The sequence below is a fragment of the Copidosoma floridanum genome, unplaced genomic scaffold, assembly GCF_036245765.1.
Source record: "Copidosoma floridanum isolate Cflo_tuat_1 unplaced genomic scaffold, Cflo_Japanese_pri ptg000013l, whole genome shotgun sequence".
In the NCBI taxonomy this organism is placed as follows: Eukaryota; Metazoa; Arthropoda; class Insecta; order Hymenoptera; family Encyrtidae; genus Copidosoma; species Copidosoma floridanum.
Genome location: NW_028321890.1, coordinates 17,333,103 through 17,352,038, shown reverse-complemented (window position 1 = coordinate 17,352,038; position 18,936 = coordinate 17,333,103). Strand labels below are relative to the sequence as shown.

General features: G+C 38.7%; 1 protein-coding gene across 1 annotated transcript in view; it reads right to left on the bottom strand.

Moving 5' to 3' along the window:
- Window positions 1-18,936, bottom strand: part of Msp300 (Muscle-specific protein 300 kDa) — an 87,192-nt gene that overhangs the window by 53,030 nt on the left and 15,226 nt on the right. Inside the window, exons 19-28 of the mRNA XM_089591067.1 lie at window positions 18,148-18,933; window positions 16,903-18,063; window positions 16,462-16,557; window positions 15,644-16,137; window positions 14,604-15,546; window positions 13,253-14,497; window positions 12,476-12,814; window positions 11,932-12,237; window positions 10,183-10,334; window positions 862-1,666 (exon numbers count right to left, since the gene is read on the bottom strand). Coding sequence (XP_089447193.1) covers window positions 862-1,666; window positions 10,183-10,334; window positions 11,932-12,237; window positions 12,476-12,814; window positions 13,253-14,497; window positions 14,604-15,546; window positions 15,644-16,137; window positions 16,462-16,557; window positions 16,903-18,063; window positions 18,148-18,933 — 6,327 coding nt within the window. The remainder of the gene's footprint in view (window positions 1-861; window positions 1,667-10,182; window positions 10,335-11,931; window positions 12,238-12,475; window positions 12,815-13,252; window positions 14,498-14,603; window positions 15,547-15,643; window positions 16,138-16,461; window positions 16,558-16,902; window positions 18,064-18,147; window positions 18,934-18,936) is intronic.

Genomic DNA, 18,936 nt, shown 5'->3' with positions numbered 1-18,936 from the left:
GAAATTTAGCATAAAAATATATTTTTATGATACCTTTTCGTCCACAAAGTTTAAGGGAAAAATCGTTCGGGGCACTTTTACCCCCCTTATCCAGCTAGACCCTTTCTTCGTCCAATACTCTTTAAATAAACTTATTTTTGTTATGCTGGTAGTATATTTTGGGACTGGTACTTGAACGCTTCCTACTGAGTGATTTTCTGATTTTTCTACTTTTTATAAGTATTAGATTTCTTTGAACTTTTACTATTATTTATTCATATGTATATCGACTGATTCGTGATACCGATACAATCGATTAGTATACTTAATTTGTACTCAACTACTGGGTGTAGGAAAAAAAAACTAGTGCAAAACACGGTAAATCGAAGTCTGCGTTAAAATAATATTTTTCAAACACGTGATTTAATTTATTTTTACAAAATGCATCATACCGACGTTGATAAGAGCTTAAAATAAAACCAAGTCGATGGTTTTTTAACTGTTTCACCAGTTCTATTCGCCTAAACCATTTTTTCAAAGAAAATCTACTGAAAGCAACACCCTTTTGCACGCTTTCGCAAAGTATAGTTGATGAAAGATTGCTTGCCAAACTCTCATCAACACTGCTACGATGCAATTAGCAAAACTTGGATCAACAATGGGCAACCACTCATTGTTCATCCGACGTCATCCTCTGTAGGATGTCTAATTAATTCCTAGCCTGCCATCTCGAAACAGTACAAGGATGAGCAACAAAAATCCTCTCTAAACTCCACCGAAAACAACCGCAACTTTCCACAAAGCTATTCAGACACCAGTACCTCCGTACCCCGTCACTCGCCAAAACCCTCACGATACATGAAAAGCGCGCGCTCAGTTTACCGAGTAATCGTGCAGCCTCTGTCGCGCCTGATTGAGACTGCCCAATTTTAGTGGCTCCTCGAGGAACTTTTTCTTCTCCACCGTCCACGCTTCCACAGCCTCGAGCAACGCAAGGAACCTTTGCCACGCGTCCAGGGCATCCCCGACCTCCTGCTTCCTCTCGTCCAACCAAGTTTTGACCTGCGCCAACTGCTCCGTGAGCCCACAGACCGTGCCGTCCACCGTCTTCCTCTCCTCGTCATCCCTCGTGCTGTCACCAATGACCTTCCCGTTCTTCGCCAGCCTCTCGAGCCTGTCCCCCATCGGGCCGAGCTCCGCCTGTATCTGCCTCAGCCCCTCCATCATTTTCCCCGGCACGCACGACTTGTCCCTGACCTTGAGCTCGGCCTCCCTCACCCAACTCTGCAGCTCCTCCAGATCGGCGAGGTACTCGCTACGCACGGTCCTTGCGCGCTTCTGCTCGCGTTGTTTCCCCTCCATGGCCTGGCTCGCGTCCTCGGCCCTCAGCTCGAGCTCGGCCAGCCGCTGCGCCGCGTCCGCCGGTACTTGGCTCTGCTGGTACCGCGCCCCGGTTTCCGCCGAGAACTCGCGCACGGCCTCGAGCTCCGAGTCGAGCTCCAATCCCAGCTCACCGAGCTCTCGTTCGACCGTCTCCTGGTTGGCTCCGAACACGTGGAACTCGCCGATGCGTTGGGTGAGCTCGAGGAGACGCTGTCGGTGGCGCTCGGCCTCCTCTTCGACGCGGCTCAGGCTCTCGAGGTCCTCCCTCGACTTTTCGGTCTTACCGGCGAGCGAGTCGACGAGTCTGTGAAACACGGGAGTTTTTTTTTTTTTCTTTTGTGGCAATTGTTGCGCTTTGTGGGGGGGATACTGCTGTTATGGGTGTCAAACTCGAATATTGGACTTGAAACAAAGACGATGCATTGCCAACGCGAAAACTATGACGTGACGGTTTTCACAACAAAGAACATGCGCGCACACAGATCACGTCTACGCAACCCAAACAAAAAAAAAAAAAATGGTAGGCTCGCGTCAAAATCCCCATGATCCCCGCGTTTGCAATCGGGAGGATTTTCACGTGGTCCGTCCAATGGAAGACTCCAACCGGTTCGAATATAGAATCGGAAGCGCGTCGGGCAAAAAGATGGCTCGAGTCCACCCCGCGTTGGGACTCCTCGCGGCGAGTCGAGTTTTTCGAGGCCGGCGGGCTAAAAGTAGCCGACCAACCGGGGTGCCCGAGGTACACTCGCGTCGTTCGTTTCGCCGGGACGTACACGATCGTTGGATTATTCGAGGGTCCGAGATCAGGTTCAAGGCTTTCGACGACTTTTTTCGCGGAGCTTACGATCAACGGGTCTTTGGCGTTACATCACGCGTACTCCCACGGGGACAAGTGTTGACATCGTAATACGTGACTTTTGTATACTTAGTTGTTTATTTACGGTTTATCGACGTTAAAAAAAAAAAAAAACGGATTTTCGAACTAAGAACTCCCGAATTTTTAAATTTGAATATCCAACTCGAACGTTCTGTTCGATCCCTCGGCCACACGGTTTTCAACAACTGGACCAACAACAATAGCAAAAAGCGATGAACCGAGTACCACAATAACGTTATTAATACCACCTCACCTGCTTTTATAAGTCGTCGGAGATAGTTGGCAGACGGATGCGCGAAAAGTCGCGAGGACAAGGTGAGGGGAGGGGGGCAAAACTTTTGCGAGTGTACAGATATTTTCGAAAAACAGTACGACGCGGTCCACGAACTCACTCGGCGGCGCGGCGCTTCGAGACTCTGTGAGAGCATATAGGCGCGGGAGGCTTGATTCTTCTTCTTCTTCGTCGTTGTCGCCTTCCCTTTGGCACAGCGGCGTCCGGGAGAGCCGACGCATGCGGACTCCAAGTCGCGCCGAGTGACTAATAATAACGCGTCTCTCCTCCTATATAGACGACAAATGCTCCGCGTGCTTCGTCGTGAGTACCCCTCCTTTTTTCCTTATTTTTTTTATTTTTTCGGGTTTTGCAGTTTTTGTACACGCATAGATCGTCCCAGGTTGAAATAATGCACAAAGCGCCTGCACTCGATGGGTAATTCACCAACGAAATCGCGCGATTTATTTTCGGTGCGCGCCAATCCGATGTTAAGGATTTCGCGCGTTCGCTCTGTCATATAGTTTACACGTATTATCAGTCACCGGGTGGGTAAAAATAGACGCTGGATGCTTTTGTTGGTGTTGTATGCGTCAAAAGTTACTCGGGTGATTATGAGTGTGTATCACATCGCGTTGGAGGATTTTTGACGGTTCCAAGTGTTGTGCGTTGATGATGAGGTAGTTGCTGTACTAATTGGTACATAATAATATTACGTACATTCTAAACTTGAATCAGTAAAACTTTGGGTGATTTTTTATACTAAACACCTTCGTTTGTTCTTAAATTTTTTTCATCAACTGAACAGTACCCCGATTATTACAGAGTACCAAAATTGGGTTCACTGAAAACTCAAAGACTAAACTGTCACTATTTAAGTTTTTAAAGGGTACATAGAGAAAGATTCGTGGAAGCATAAGTTTTACCCTCAATCACTTATTGATCGGAAGATAATTATTAGTTCATTGATGGTAATGTTGGTCATTTGCATAAATAAATATCACTGCGATAATAACGGTCCAAATACTTGTCGTTCGATTATTTCTCCTTGCCAACTTAATTTGTGATAGCAAAAATGTTTGAAGTTTACGTGTACTTTGTGAAGAGAAAAGGTTGGTTTTTTAACCAAAATTAACAAATAATGCAGCATCATATTTACCTATGCCAAAATTTCTTGTAGGATTTGTAAAAATTTTTGAAAGAATTTCTACTACGTGGTATTGGTACGCGTGCTCTTTACAAAAAAACTTTTAACACTAAAAATGTAAAGATTTCGTGTCTCATGAAAAATATGGCAAAATTTAATTTATGCAATTTTTAAATAAATTTTTTAAACCCCGCAGTTATAGTATAACTACATCTATATTTGTATTCTTATCTAGAAGCCGAATCTGCACTTGAGAAGGTTCTGGCAGAAAATGAAAAAACTTTTTAAAATTGTATCCCAGTTAGAAATACGTCAATTCAAAATAAACTGTTTTTAAAAAGGAATAAACAAATAAAGAAAAACCAATAGTAGCTGTATTTGTTGAAATAATGTTAAGACGCCAATTACGAGATTTATGTAATTGTGTCTGTGCCTAATAGTAAAAAGATCTTTTACCGTTGGCTGAGGATACTTGCAAAATAAAATCAAAAATTCAAATTATGTACCTGTTCATAATGTTCAAAATTCTTGATCAACTTAATCGATGTATTTGATCCTATTTAAATTTTGGAAGTAAAAGTCGAAATAATTAAGTGACATCAAGTTTTAACTCCCTTTCTTTGGCTAATGAATCGAAAGACGTGAATTTTCGATTCGTATTTTCTACATATTATGCAAAAATTTCAAATCGACCTCTCAAGAATCCATGTCACATCATTTCGTCATCAAAGAAGTACAAGTTTCAATGTTGAATAAAAAAAGCAGATTAAATGTCGTATCTGTACCAGTGCTCTAACTTTATGATCATATAATGGTCAATTTATCATGGAAAAGTCAAAAAAATCTTTAAGGTCATACTTGCTTCGTTATCTAAATGTTACGAGTCACACAACATGAAGTATGAGAATAATTTTAGTTTTATTTAATTGAGTCAAAATAATCTATATCGAGAGTGTAAGTTTAAAAAATTTTCGTATAACTATTTAAACTTGATTGATAAAAAAAATAATAATAATTTGTTACACTGTTGAGTATAAAATATCCATTATATAATAAAAACCTGTATCTAATAAACTTTAGTTAATTAATAACATTGTTTTATTTTGAAGGAAACGAATAACCGATGAAACAAAATATAGTATCATTTTATTTATAACACTTTTTGTGGTTTTAACCATTTTTTAATGACTAGTTGGTCAGAAAAATTATTGGCAGTCAATTAAACATGTACTAGGTAAATTTGTCGACATTAGTTGATAGTCAAATTGACTCGGACCTCAGATAATTTTTCCTTGCCGGTCAGACTACAGCACTCAACTGTACACCGAGTTTTAGTATCATCTTTCGTGAAATGTACAACGAAACTGTTTTTAAACCAAAAGAATCATGTTTTAACCAAGCGTCGGATATACCCTATACCAGCTAGGAAGTCATACAGTAAACACCATCGAGTGATCGAGGCCGGCGAAATGGTCCAAGATATTAAAATGGGACTGTCCAGCGTTGGAGTATTATTTTTACGCATTATCTCATTGCTGATGGTATACGTACCGAGAATCGGGGTACAACAACAACTCGAATGACCTTCTCCAATTTTCAACGAACTATGACTAATTGTTTTTCAAAGATTTTAAAGCGAACCCAGTTATAGAATTAATCGAAGACTCCTTTATTTATCTCACCATGGAAGCAGTAATTTCACCATGACGGTACATTATTGAGTTACCAAATTCTGACGTCAAAAATTATTTTTTGGCATGTGAAAGCGGTTTACGACTAATGGAAAAATTAATATTCAACTCATGAATCATCTTAGTTTACGGTTAAAGTGACGACAAACCGTTGAAAATGATTATTCACTACGATATGGTCATGCTTTCTCCACACGTGGACTCATAAACGCTTTTTGTGCTGAAAAGTTACTTTTCTTATATCAAACTAGTAGCACAGTACATAATAAAACCATTTCTAGCAATAATAGTAGACTGTATTTTAAAAGAGACGAATATTTAGAAAATAAATCCGAACAAGTTTTAAAAGATTCGTTCAAATACTTTGTAATAAAACACGTTTTCAACAGTTATTTACGTAACAAGTGCGGAAAAGACGATTTCCCGCACGAGTCCTGATTGACTCGCACAAGTGGCCGAAGTTGACGGGAACGAGTACCAGTTGAGCACACGAGAGCACGAGTGTGATCGCAAGGTACGAGTTACCGTCACCGGCCACGAGTGCGAGTCCATCACACGAGTGCGGGAAATCGTCCCGCACGAGTTGTGTACAAGTTTTTTCGCAATAAGTGTGCGGAAAACAGGTACAAAATAGGTATGAATTTTGATTACTAGTGTGTAGCAAAATTTTTTCCGGTGTGTGGCAAAACCTTTGCCGCACACTATGTGGGAAAATCGATTTTCCACACTAATACCAGTGCGGAAAACACCCATTTTCCGCACACTATTGCGAAATAGTAGTTTTCCTACGAGTTTGAAAAGTCTTTGTTTGCGAACCGAGAGGTTTGCGGCCCGAGCCGAAGGCGAGGTCCGTAACGAGGTTCGTAAAGGAGACTTTTCGAACGAGTATTGGAAAACTGCTTTTTTGCCCGAGGAAGTACCAGCCTCCCAAAACCACCCGAGGGCGGAAAAAACATTTTTTTGTCGTAAAATTTTTTTTTAAGTATTCTATTATAAAAAGTAATGAAAAAAATCTTTGAGCAAAAACAATGAACTAACTTTCCTGCCAAAAAAATAATCTTTAAAAATCTAGAAAATATTTTTACTAAAATTTGAGAGCCATTGACACATTACTATATTACGAATCATAGAGTTTTTTGCTCGAAAAATTTTTTTTAAACAACTTAAAACACTCGTTTCCTACAGACACAAAAAGTCACAGAGACGACCATCTGTTTGCGAGAAAATTCAATATAATTACCCGCGCACCACCGCATCGTCAAACTCGAGCGGTTTTGTCGAGGTGTTGTACAATTTTAGACACAAATCTTTTTGTAAAATTTTAAACCGCCATCACTTTAATCACCAACCAACGATCAATAATTAACATCTGGTCAAAGTCATCGATTGTACACAACACTTGATCTTTTGCAACTTTTGTGACAAGGGATGAATGATTCTGCATGAATGTGCATATGACAGAGAAAAGAGAAAAATCCAAGTAAAAAGTAAAGAAGGGAAAAATCGACATGATACTATGTAACTAGAAACGTAAAGATATTTATCTATACCTTGTACGATCTCCATTTTTACAGCAGAGCCAAAGGGCAACCCAATGTATAAATCCAACCACGTCACGACAAACGAAACACCACAGAAATCGTACTTTGCTCTAGAAAAACACCGCACTACACTTTCAAAAGTCCATACGTTGACGAACAGCAGCTCCGATCGACGAAAGCACACTGGCGCAGCAAAAATCGGCATAGGTGCAATCAACGCCGGTGACGAGCTCGCGTGTATCACCTCCCTCCCCTGGTTTTCATGCGCTTCTGTTTACAACCGTTTCGTCATTCGAGTTTTTGATAATGATAGTGCGACGCGGTCGAGTGAACCGAGCCGGCTGACTAAATGAAGGTCGATCGGGCAGGTGGAGCGGCGGTTTATCGATTTAACGAGCCAACATAAGGGGGCGGGGGATTAATTCGCGTCTTTTCGTTGGTTTTTTGCCGGTACGGGGGTTGGCGATTTTTATATCCGGGGCTGGGATTCCCATCGATCTCGGACATCATGGAAGAAAAAAAAACTCAAAGGGATTATCAATACAACTATGTACGCGTAAAAATCCATAAAATATGTTTACCATTACAAACTAAATATTGCCATTGTCATTCGTTCATTATTCAAAATCAACATTCACATGTATCCAGCAACTATTATAAAATGCATGTTGGCAGTAAACTTTTTGTGACATAATTTGCGTACTTATCACCGGCAAGCATCATCCGCGCTGTCCTCTTTATATTCCCGTCACTTACTTCATAGTTTTCAATGTTAGCAATGCATATAGTACACATTACGTGCACTCTAGTGTGTACGACTGGTCGGTTTGTTGCTGCCAAATAATACGTAAGCGCCGCCAAGTCTGTGGAACTGCTGTTGGGGAACGGATTACTATACGTAAGCTTGTATGTAAGTTGGCAATTAACACGAAGTGCGAGAATTTTGGCGATTTCAAGGTTTGTCTTCGTTGTGCAGTAACTCGGAAATCACCTATTTCTGTTAAAACTGAATTTTTTGTTGAATGCATAAAGTTATTTTTCTACTTTGCTTGTGCAGTTGCGCGTAATAATATGTATGACGCTAGAATTCTATAGAGCTCTTCTGCGATAGAGCTTTTTCTGCGCTTGAATAATCATATAATTTTTAGTTAGCTCACTACTTTTGTCTGTAATACAGAAAATTTTTATGACGCAGCGTAGATTTCTAAAAAGAAAACAAAAAACAGCTGGACCACTTTTTATGATCGTTGAGACGAACAGAATAGTGTAAGTAATTAAAGGTATACATTTTGGAATGAATACTGATGTGCAGAAATGAAGTGAAAAAAAATCGTTTGAAGTTTAGAAAACTAAATTCTTTTACTTTTTCAAAGAAAAAAAGAAATAAAAGAAAAAACAAAAATTAGCTGGATTTCAATACTTTCTGATAAAATATCGTGAGATCTTTCTCTCAGTTTTAATTGTAGCTTATGTTTACATCTGCTAATGAAAAAATGTTTTTAATGAATAATTGTGATTTTTCGTGGGATTCGCAAAAATGTAAAAACTGTTGTTTTGAGAAAACTAATCTGACGAGGTCAATAGTGGTGGCAAGAAAAATATTTAAAACACTCATCATTCGTAAAGAGTATAGCTATATTACTGAGGTTTATTTTAAAATATGTAGTAACAAAATAATTATTTTAAAGTCATTTCTAAAAATCAACTGTCTCCAGCTCCCGATGATTCCACTTACTGAACATGTCGGATTATCCTCTTCGAGCGTCATACAGACCGCCGGAAGCCCAAGATATACAATTTTTAGAAATTTTTAAAATACTTCTTTTTCATTATTGCATGCTTTTAAATAGACTAAGATCCTCAAACGACTGTTTACAGATGTTTGTAGTTTTAATCATTTAATTTTTTCCTACGATTGAACAATCGAACAAAATTTAAATTTCATATTCATAAACAAAACCCTATAACTATCCCAAAGTAATAAATTAAATTTTAAAAAATGGAGCTTCCTAAAGAGGTTTTTTAATTTTTTTTTTCCAAAAAATGGAATAAAAGGCTATTTAGATGTTACGAAGATCCTGTAATATTCATCATTCTTTTACAAACTTTTTCTCAACTAAATAGCTAAAAAAGCTAATTTTCTAAAAATTTAAGATAAAATTTTTCACTCAATTTCAAATCACCAATGCATTTAGAAGTTTTTATTAAATCTCTATAATTTTTTTTTCCTATTATTGTGGTAAAGCAGTGGACCAGTTAATTTTCTTCAACAATAACTGTATCGCCATCTCACCCAAGTAACATTCCCACTACAATTCAACTCTTACCTAATAATCCATTACTTCACTAAACATTGCGTGTAATAAAACGCAAGCTAAAAATATGCCGGTAAACTAACAAACGGAACATTGCGAGCTTGTCCTTCCTGTCAAACGTTATAAGAGTCGATGAGCTCAGTATAAATATACACATATATACAGATGAGAAATCTGTTTAGAGCTAAAAATTATTAGTTGACCGCGAGTACCCTGGCGCATCGTTATGCCAAATCTAATTTGATCCTCGTCACCTCGTCTGGTGCGAAAACGATTGTATTTTTCGACTGTCTTGAGCTTTTTATAAACACAACCGCTGTTTCAAAACTGTTTTGCTTGCGTAGCTACTGTTATCACCAGAAATACTTTTCGTTGGCGAAATACATGACGATTATCATTTAATATCGACAAAAAATATTGGACATATTACGAATAAATATATAATTTTGTAAATTCATTTATAAATAAAAATCATTGTATGCATATGTATTTTCAAATATATAAATATTTATATAAAATAGAAATAAGGATTAAGCGTGAAGCCACTGCAAACAGCATGCACATGCAATATTCATTGATTGGATTTGAAAAAATTCGGGTCTTTAATCCATATCATATTACGATATCGATAAAAAATGGCAAATCTACAAATTATACCGCAAAGTATCTTCTTGAAAATTACTATTTTACGATGTTTAAATTTTACGGGTTCGAGTAGCAAACAATAACGTGAATGTATCCACTTTCGTCTAATGGAAAAATAGTGCGAAATATTCTATAGTCCAATGACCATTACAACTTTACAAGGTGCGCAAATTCAAACAGGGAGAAATCTAACGCGCAAAGGTTTCCTCGATCATTTAACTCGCAAAATACTCCATCTGTGCATCAAAAACCTAACGGGTATATTTAACTGGTCCAAATGCTGCATAGAACTGAAAAATCAGTGTAAGAGAAAAATAAAAGCTTTCTACTCACTCGTACACGGCTGCGTTGAACTTATCGATGCGCTCTTCGAGAGCAATGGCCGACGGCTCGGAGAAAGCCCGCAAGTACAGGAGAACAGGACCAGCCAAATCTCTGATTCTATCCACATCTGATTTCACGCTTTCAGCTTCGGAGGTCAGTTCCTGAGAACAGGAAACAATTTTTTTTTTTTGCAAATCACTTTCCTCCTGAAAATTTTATCCGCTGCATACCGGATTATTGAAAAAAAGTTTAACTCCTTTTTTCTTATTTATCGACCTTCTGAACTTTCAGGACTGTACGAGCGCGCGAAAGCAAGCTCACGCGAAAAGTTTGAGGGTTCGTTGCTTCCTCGGTGTTACGGATGGAATATATATCAGTTATAGGTCACGCTTATCGAGTAAAAGCACACGCTACCATTTACAAATTGTGCAACTCCCTCCAAACGATTGATATATATCTAGTCTGTCCTTTCAACAGCTGAGTATCATCGATCGTGCGAACTTTCCAATCGAAGGGGTATTTAAAGGGATTCCCTTAGAAAGATAAAAGAGTAACAGTCGCAGAAAAACTCGAATAATATTTTTGTTTGACCAACTCGTTAGTATGTTTGCAGTTTTTATTGAAATATTATTACAACGGTCAAAGGGTTGTTCTCAAGGACTGTCGTTTTTTCAAAAATCTGGTCGAAAGTAAAATTATTTTAATCCAACAATGAGTCATACAAGTAACGATGCATGAACGTTGAAACAATGTACTTTTATTTAAACTTTCAAACATTTGGAAAAGGTTGTAATAAAGTTTTAAAACGTTTAAAAAATGATAATACATAATATGTTGTTTTTAGAAAGAAGAATCTCCCGTGAACTGCTTGCGCTATAATTTTCGTGAAAGTAGTGAGCTGTTCACATGTCAATCAGGGCATGGAAAATTCAGAAGCATTTTTTAGTCACAAAAAACAATGGATATTTTGGATGTATTTAAAATATTTTTAAAATTAATTCTCAACTTATAAAGAAAAACGTTTTTTATCGACGTTTTTAAAGCATTGTGTGTACTATTATGAAAAGTCTTTATAAGAAAATTTTTTGTGCTTTCAATGTTCCTGTAGGTATATTTCAAGAGTATGTAAATGATATTTAAAGTTGGAAATGCAAAATAAAAAATAAATTGTTAAGCTATTCAGAGTAAATACATGCTACCGTGTGCGAATTGATTAGAAATTCCCACAAAAATTAGCATGGAGAGACAATTTTTTTATTTGTTTTCATAATTTTTTTTTTTTTTTAGGTAAACGGAAAATTTATCTTAATAATATACAAAGTTTTAGAAACTTGAAAAAAACGTTCTGCTCACAATTTTAAAACATTCTAAAATATATTATTAAAATTTACTACGATATAGAGTAACAAAATAACATTTTTTTAAAGTTTGTGATTTTAGGGTAGAAATGTAGTATTTTTACAGTTACAGAACTGTATAAAATCAATAACTCCTATTTTTGAACCTTTTGTAAGGAAATTTCTATTTTCTCCGTATTAAAGACTCCATTTTCAATTGTTTTACTACAAAAAATTTGAAAAATCCTACCACTTCCCTGGAGCTAAAAATTAATACACATATGCCAATTTTGTAAGAATCTCACATCGAGTTGTACATCAAGGGACGCACCTCCAAAAACCTACGCTCTTTGAAGTTCGTTCTCTATTTTTCCTCGATACTCCCCCCGAAAACAGTAACCATCCCAACAAACACACTCACCTCGAGCGACTTGATGGTGTCGAGCAGGTGTTGCTTCGAGCGCACGACCGTGTCGACGAGTTTGCTGCGCTCCTCGATTGCGTTCAGTTTTCCCTCGGCCCCCGACCACTTGGACTCCAAATCCTCCCAGTGCTTCGACAAAGACTCGAGAGCCGAGCGACGATCTTCAAGACCAGATATGAGGGCCTGCCATTCGGTGCTGGTCTCGCTCAGCTGCACCTCGATTCGGCTCTTGTTCGCCGCGTCGGCTTGCCGGAGGACCTCCTTGCCCCGCTCGGTCAGAAGATCTAGCTCGAATTGCTGGTTCTTCAACGGAAAAGAGGTGATTTTTTTGTTTGTTGTTGCGTTAGTTATTTCCTTGCTTTTACTAAAATTTAGCTTTACGTAAAGTAGAAAAAATATGGTTTAAATAATGAATGTGAATGAAGTGCCAAAAATTTGTTTGAAACCCTTCGACTCGTAGCGGTGCCGAAAAATAGTGAACGGTAATATAATTTATACTTGACTAGCTTTGGGAGTGATAAAGTAACAAAAACCAACGTACCTGAGTATCATTGAGGGCGTGGGTGATCTTTTGTACGTTGAACTGGAGGCCAGCCAATGTGGTGACCGGCTCATCCGTAAACCTGGACCTCGCGATGACAGCTTTGACGCGTTCGAGCGTCTGAGAGTAGTCCCTCCAAGTGTCGGCTCCCTGCTCGAGACGCGCGCGCTGCGATTTAGCGGTGTTGAGCGTGTTTTTGAGCAGTTGCGTGTGCTGTTGCTGTTCGGCGCTCAGCTCCTCCTGCTCGGGGGCGCTCAGAGACGGCCAGATTTTATCGGCCGCCTGCTGTATTTGCTGGGAAACGAGCTCCCGTATCGTTGCCTCGCTGCTGAAGTAAATCTGCAACCAAACGATACGATGTGTTTCGCGCTTGTGTATTACACGTATCTAGTTTTCACCACAATAACTCGCTGGCCGTTACTTGCTATCGCGAAGTTTCTTAATTACGAGCTTGTTTCATGACTGGGAGAGTTTCGATGCTTTCGGTTTTTCGTTCATCTCTCATATTTTACATGAATTTGTGTAGGTATTATGAAAGGATAATCGATTAATATTTATTCATACGCGTTGTGTCATTTGTGTTACATATTTTTTCGGTTCATCAAAATTTTACCTTTGATATTGTCTTTTTTTGTAACAATTTTTTTACAGTACCATGCATTTTTTGTGAAAATCACGAGGAGCCGAAAACCGCGATTAATTAATTCAAAAATTTCCTACATCGTTTCGAAAGATAAAAATCGCTTTCAAAAATAAACGAAACAAATTGACATTTACCTTGTGCTCTTCCAAGTCACTGAGTATGTTTTCAAAGTCAAGACCGTCTTTGTCACTTTCCAACCGGATTTCAGCCTCACGAACCCAGTCGTGTAGTTTTTCAGTTAGCGTGGCATAATCGATTCTCATCTGTAGATTACTTTCCAAGTAGTTTCCGCGCTCTTCCATTTCTCGAGGCAACGAGGACAGTAGCGATATAGCTTCACTGTACATCTCCTTCAATGATCCTGGCATACCATCCTCGTACTTGATCGACTCCTTTATACCCTTGATTTTGTCCAAGTACTCGTTGACAGAATCACACAAGTCTTTGTGCTTTTCCAGCTCGCTGTTAACACTGTCCACGTGTCTGTCCAGCAAAGGTCGGCTTTTCACTTCTTTCTCCTTGCTTTCGAGGAAGTCAAGAATATCCGCGAGCTCGTTGGCCAATCTTCTGTGTTCAGCTGCAGCCAACTCGTGTTGTTCCCGCTGATGCTCCACGGCTCGTCTCAGGGTTTGCAACTGATGTTTCAAGGACTGCAATTGTTCCGTGATATTGTTCTTGTCAGCAGCTGAACCTTCAGCTGCTATTTGTTGTCCCTTGTCCGTAGCACTAGCCAACATGGCTTCGCATTCTCGGATCTTCAGTACGACATCGTCGTATTTTTTTATTTTTTCCTCGATGGTTTGACCACTTTGCTCGATGTCACGTACAATTTCCGTGTATTTTGCAATGAAGGTCATGATTTCAGTGACCAAAGCGATAAACTGCTGACGGAGTAACAGCAACTGGCGCAGCTTGGCTATCTGAGCTTCGAGTGCATTGATAAGGTCGTCTTGCTGAGATACAATCCCATGAAGATCTCCAACGTTTACCGCTTGAAGGTCTGAAAGCTTTATTTTGCTTCCCTTGAGGTCATCCAAAATTTTCTCATAAGTTGCCAACATCCCTTCGACATCCTCCATGCGAGAACCAATGGGTTTGTTCAGCTCTTGCAGTTGTTCTTGAATATGCGACATGAACTGCACGGCTTCGGCAACACGCGCTGCTACCTCTTCCGCTTCATCGATGCTCTTCTGCAGGGCAGTTGCTCTGTCATTGATGACTCCAGCAATACGACCATGAGCATCTTTCATGTTCTTCAGGAATTCACCGAGTTCCAGCTTATCTGCGTCACTGATCGTAGGCAGGATCGATTTGCCTTGTTGCATCAGCTTTTCGATATCATCTGCATAATCTTTGGCTTCTTTTTTTAGTCGGTCGTACTGCAATATGTGATATACCATTTACATAGCGAAAAATTGTAAGAATATTTTGAAATATGCTTAATTATTCATTATTAAAATCACCAAATTCGTAATTATTGCTTACCTTTGCCAATTGTTCTCGCAGAACATCAATGCTAGAAGTTCGAAGATCAGAAGATGTGGCAACCTCAGCTTCCTTTATCCATCTTTGACATTTATCAATCTCACTTTCGAATGCTTTTCTTCCCTGCAAGAGGTCAGCCAAGGCTGCTTGTTTTTCTTGAGCTTCCTTTTGCAGTTCATGATATTCCTCGCTGACCTTATCCAAGAGATCTTGAAGTCTCTTGTGATCTTCTTCATCACAATCTTTTAACAAAGAGTTACCTTGTTTCATCAGATCTTTCAAATTAATCTCACTGAAGCGTCTTATTTCGTTTGCCAAGCCAGTATGCTGTTTGATATCTTCTTCAACTTTCGATGCTTTCAATGGCAAATATCCACTAAGCTTTTTAAGATCGTTGCTCGTCGCTTTTATCCACAATCTAGCCTTGTCCAGATCATTTTCCAACTTACGTCTTACCTCCACAGCTGCTGTAGCAGCAGATATTTCTTCCCTGAGAATTGAACATAATTCAGCTTGTTCACCTCGTAAGGCTTTGGTTTCCGTTTCGAGTTGCTGTTGTTCACTGGACTCCAGCTCGTTTTGCATGTTACAAACCCGTTTTTCCAGTGAATCCGTTAATAATTGCTTAGCCTCGGCTTCTTTGAGCAAACTCTTCAAAGCCATCAATCTCTCGTCTGCTTGGCGACTTTCAAATCCTAGAGGCTCCGAAGATTGGGCAATGCGTTTCTTTTCACTGATCCATTCACGGTTTTCTTCGATTTCTTTGTGCGTTGCTTCAATACCCTGAGCAGTTGTATCAAGGACTTGACCCTTTCTTTGTAGTTTCTTGCTTATGTCACCGTATCTGCGCTCAGTTGATTTTATTTGCTCTTCGATTTGTTGCGAATCTAAGTTACTGACCGAGTCCATCACCTGATCTGCAAGCTTCTTCATTTCTTCTAATCTATTTTGACACGAAATACAAGTGACGTTAATAAAAACTAACTAAAAATACTTTTAAATATTTAAAATTTCAATAAAAGTCAAAACATTTTTTTTACCTCTCTGGGCCTTGGGTCTCAAACTCAAAAGTAATCTCCTTCAAAGAAGCAATTTTCTGTCCAATCGTCAAACCGTTACCTTTTTCTATAACATCAGCCTTCTTTGATATTCCATCGAACCAAGACTGAATGTTTTGGACCTCATTACGGTATTTCTGAATCAGATCTTGGGTGGCTTGTTTTCCAGCTATAGCATCGATGAGTTCGGCCTCGAGTTTGTCCAATCCTTCCTCGATATCAGCATCTTGGCCGTTCGGACGGATCAAGAGCTCAGCCTCGGCACGACTTCGACGCTCGCCAACGTTTGTCAACAAATCGTTCATAGCTTGAAGTTCGGACTGAGCTGCCTCAGCACGCAACTTTGCAGGTCGCGATTTCCATTCGGCACACAAAGCCCGTTGCTGATTTATCCATGCCATCAGAGCATTCTTTTGACGTGTTTGTTCTTCTAGTTCGTTCACTGCTTTGGTAACGTTTGAAATATGAGATTGCATCTAAAAGAGTGATAATACATTTACACATTAGTTTTGTTTTTGTAATAGTTGAATTCAAATTTGTAATGATCCAAATTAATAAATCATTTACGAAACAATTTCTGATTATTTTTTACAAAAAGTTAAAGGTGAAATGGTGTTTTGAAAAGTAAATAATATCGGGTCTCACAATAAAAAACGAATAAAAACAAGTTATGGAAGCAGAAGTAATACAATAAAACGTTGAAAGAAAAAATGAATTGCGTAACTCACGCTACTCATCAAACAACACACGTGCAATAACTGTTATAATATAGTAAGTAAAGCCAACACAAAAAAGCAAACCTTTTCACACAAACTGATGAGTTTTTGAAGACTACCATTTTCTTTGACACTATGCATTAGTGAATTTAGTCGCTGTGCTGATGTATCAGTTTCACTCTGTGAATTGTAATTAATTCATGCAAAAATAAAAAAAGTGCAAGTAGGGTGGAAGACCGAATTACCGAGTCTTGTCTCTGAGTTAAAATTATGTAAATGGAGTTAGTATTACTATTTCAATACTTTTACTTTAAAAAACCAAAATTACTCATAAATCAGACTCCAAACTATTAAATTATATAGTGATCACTAAAACTCTCGATAATCGAACCAAAGCTCGATAATTGGTCTATCTACCTCTATAATTTTTCAAAAACATGCTCAAAAATTACACAATAATATAACAAAAGTCAGTTTAAAGACACTTGATTACTTAAGTGTACAAAAATTTGTTTTACATCATACCTGATCAATCATATCTTCCAAGCGGTTGCGAACATCTACTTCCTTAGATGGTACTTGAATCGTAGGAGCGTCCAATGGACTCCCAGGTCTCGAAACACTAGAAGCCGCAGCTTCGCAAGCTTCAACAGCTACGACTAGTCGAGCTTTTTCAGCTTGTAGTTTATTGTACAATATCTTGGCTGAAATAAGACTTTCCTCGGCAGATTCTAAAGTGTCTAAGGGCGCTTGTTGTTCCTTCGCCACTTCTGGCTCGTACAAACCCAAATTTGTCATTATACTATCAAGTGTGTTTTCATATTCTTGGAATTTCATCAATGATTCGTTCAAACGGTTTTGTATTTGTTGAGCAGTATTTAGTAACGAGTTGTAACTGTCTCGGACATTTTGAAGTTGATCAAGGATTGTTACTTTAACCGTTGGATTGGATGCTTCATATCTATCAATCTGTCCTTGACCTTTAGCTTTCAAATCATCCAATACTAACTCATAACCTTTAATCTCGTCGAGTAAAACTTTATGTTGTTTTATTTGTTCCAACGTCTGTTCTTTACTTATAATGTATAAGGAATTATGAGCCATCAGTTGGAAAGAAACTTGAAGTAGCCATTTTTCGATTTCTTGCAAAGCTGTGTGGTATACATTGTACTCTCTTATTTCGTTTTCAATAATGTCCTTTTGTTCATTAACTTGCTGCCCCAAAACTTCCCATCGGCCCTGTAAGACCTTTACTTCACCAAGAGTTGTATCGTTGTTTGCCCAATTGGATAACTCTTCTCCTTCTTTTAGTAAATGATGTAACTCGGACTTTCTGTCTATGATTTCGACACTAATGTGCTTGTACTTTTCAAGAAGTGTTTTCATTTCGCTTAATTCGCCCTTTGTGTCTGGTAGTAATTTTATTTGTTCCTCAGTGTCATTAAGCCATTTGTCAAAACGCTCTTTCCTTTCGAAAAAGTCTTCCCATTTGTTGAGCACTGACTTTACTTGAGCTTGGACATTGTTCAAATCCATACTTAGTTGCTCCCATTTAGACCTCAATTCAGACATGTCATTTCTCAGTTGGTCTTGTTGTTCTGGAAGCGCGGTGTTGATAGCTTTTGCGAAAGCCGCTTGCAAGTTAGATAGTAAATGTTGACCTTCGGTAAGACGAGTTGAAACAAGCTGAAATGGAAATTTAGTATTTTTTGATATATCTTGAGGTTTTTGTGTTAAGGAATGCTAAGGATAAAATTTACATGTACATACCTTTGTAGTATCAAGTTTGTCTGTAGCCCAAGCAACGTCACCAACACCAACGCAATCTTGGATTGTACCTTGTGCTCTTTGAAGCCAATCTTCAAACTCTGATTTTGCATTTAAGAATTCCGTATGGTCAGCAAGATTCTTTTCTACCTTAGAAACTAGACCTTGAGCATCTGTTAGGAGTCCAGTGTAAGCTGACTGAAGTTGCACTGTTTTTTCTCTCGCCCAGTTGCATGCACTCAGTTCCATAAGAATCTCGCACTTATCATTCAGGTCTTCTAAAATAGGTTTTTGTCGAATAGCTTCATCAACCAAATTCTGACACCGGGTCATATCTTCGGGTGTATTATTCTCTTTAGCCTGTTCCTTGGCTAATTTATCTTGGAATTGATTGATCCATTTTTGCATGCTCTCCAAAGCAGTTGTAAATTGCGACCAAGTCAAAATACAATCGGAAAGTATTTTTTCTGCCTCGTCACACTGCAACTGCAGGTGATTCCAATCAGCTTGCAACTGCTCAACATCCTGATTAATTGTATCTTGTCCTTCTGGTCCAGTGGTAGCGAGAACAATTTCACTGGTTTCAATCACCTTGGAGATTAAAGCTTGTCCTTTTGGTAATGCGGATATTATTTGTTTGATTTTGCCTTCTCTTTCAACAACTTTTTCTTTTTCTCCGTGAGTAATGTTGTATTGTTGAAGATCAACTTTTGCACGGCGCACCCAATCAGAAGCTTCATTAAATGCTTGTTGATATGTCTCGTGATCTTTAACTTGTGATTCAAGATTCTA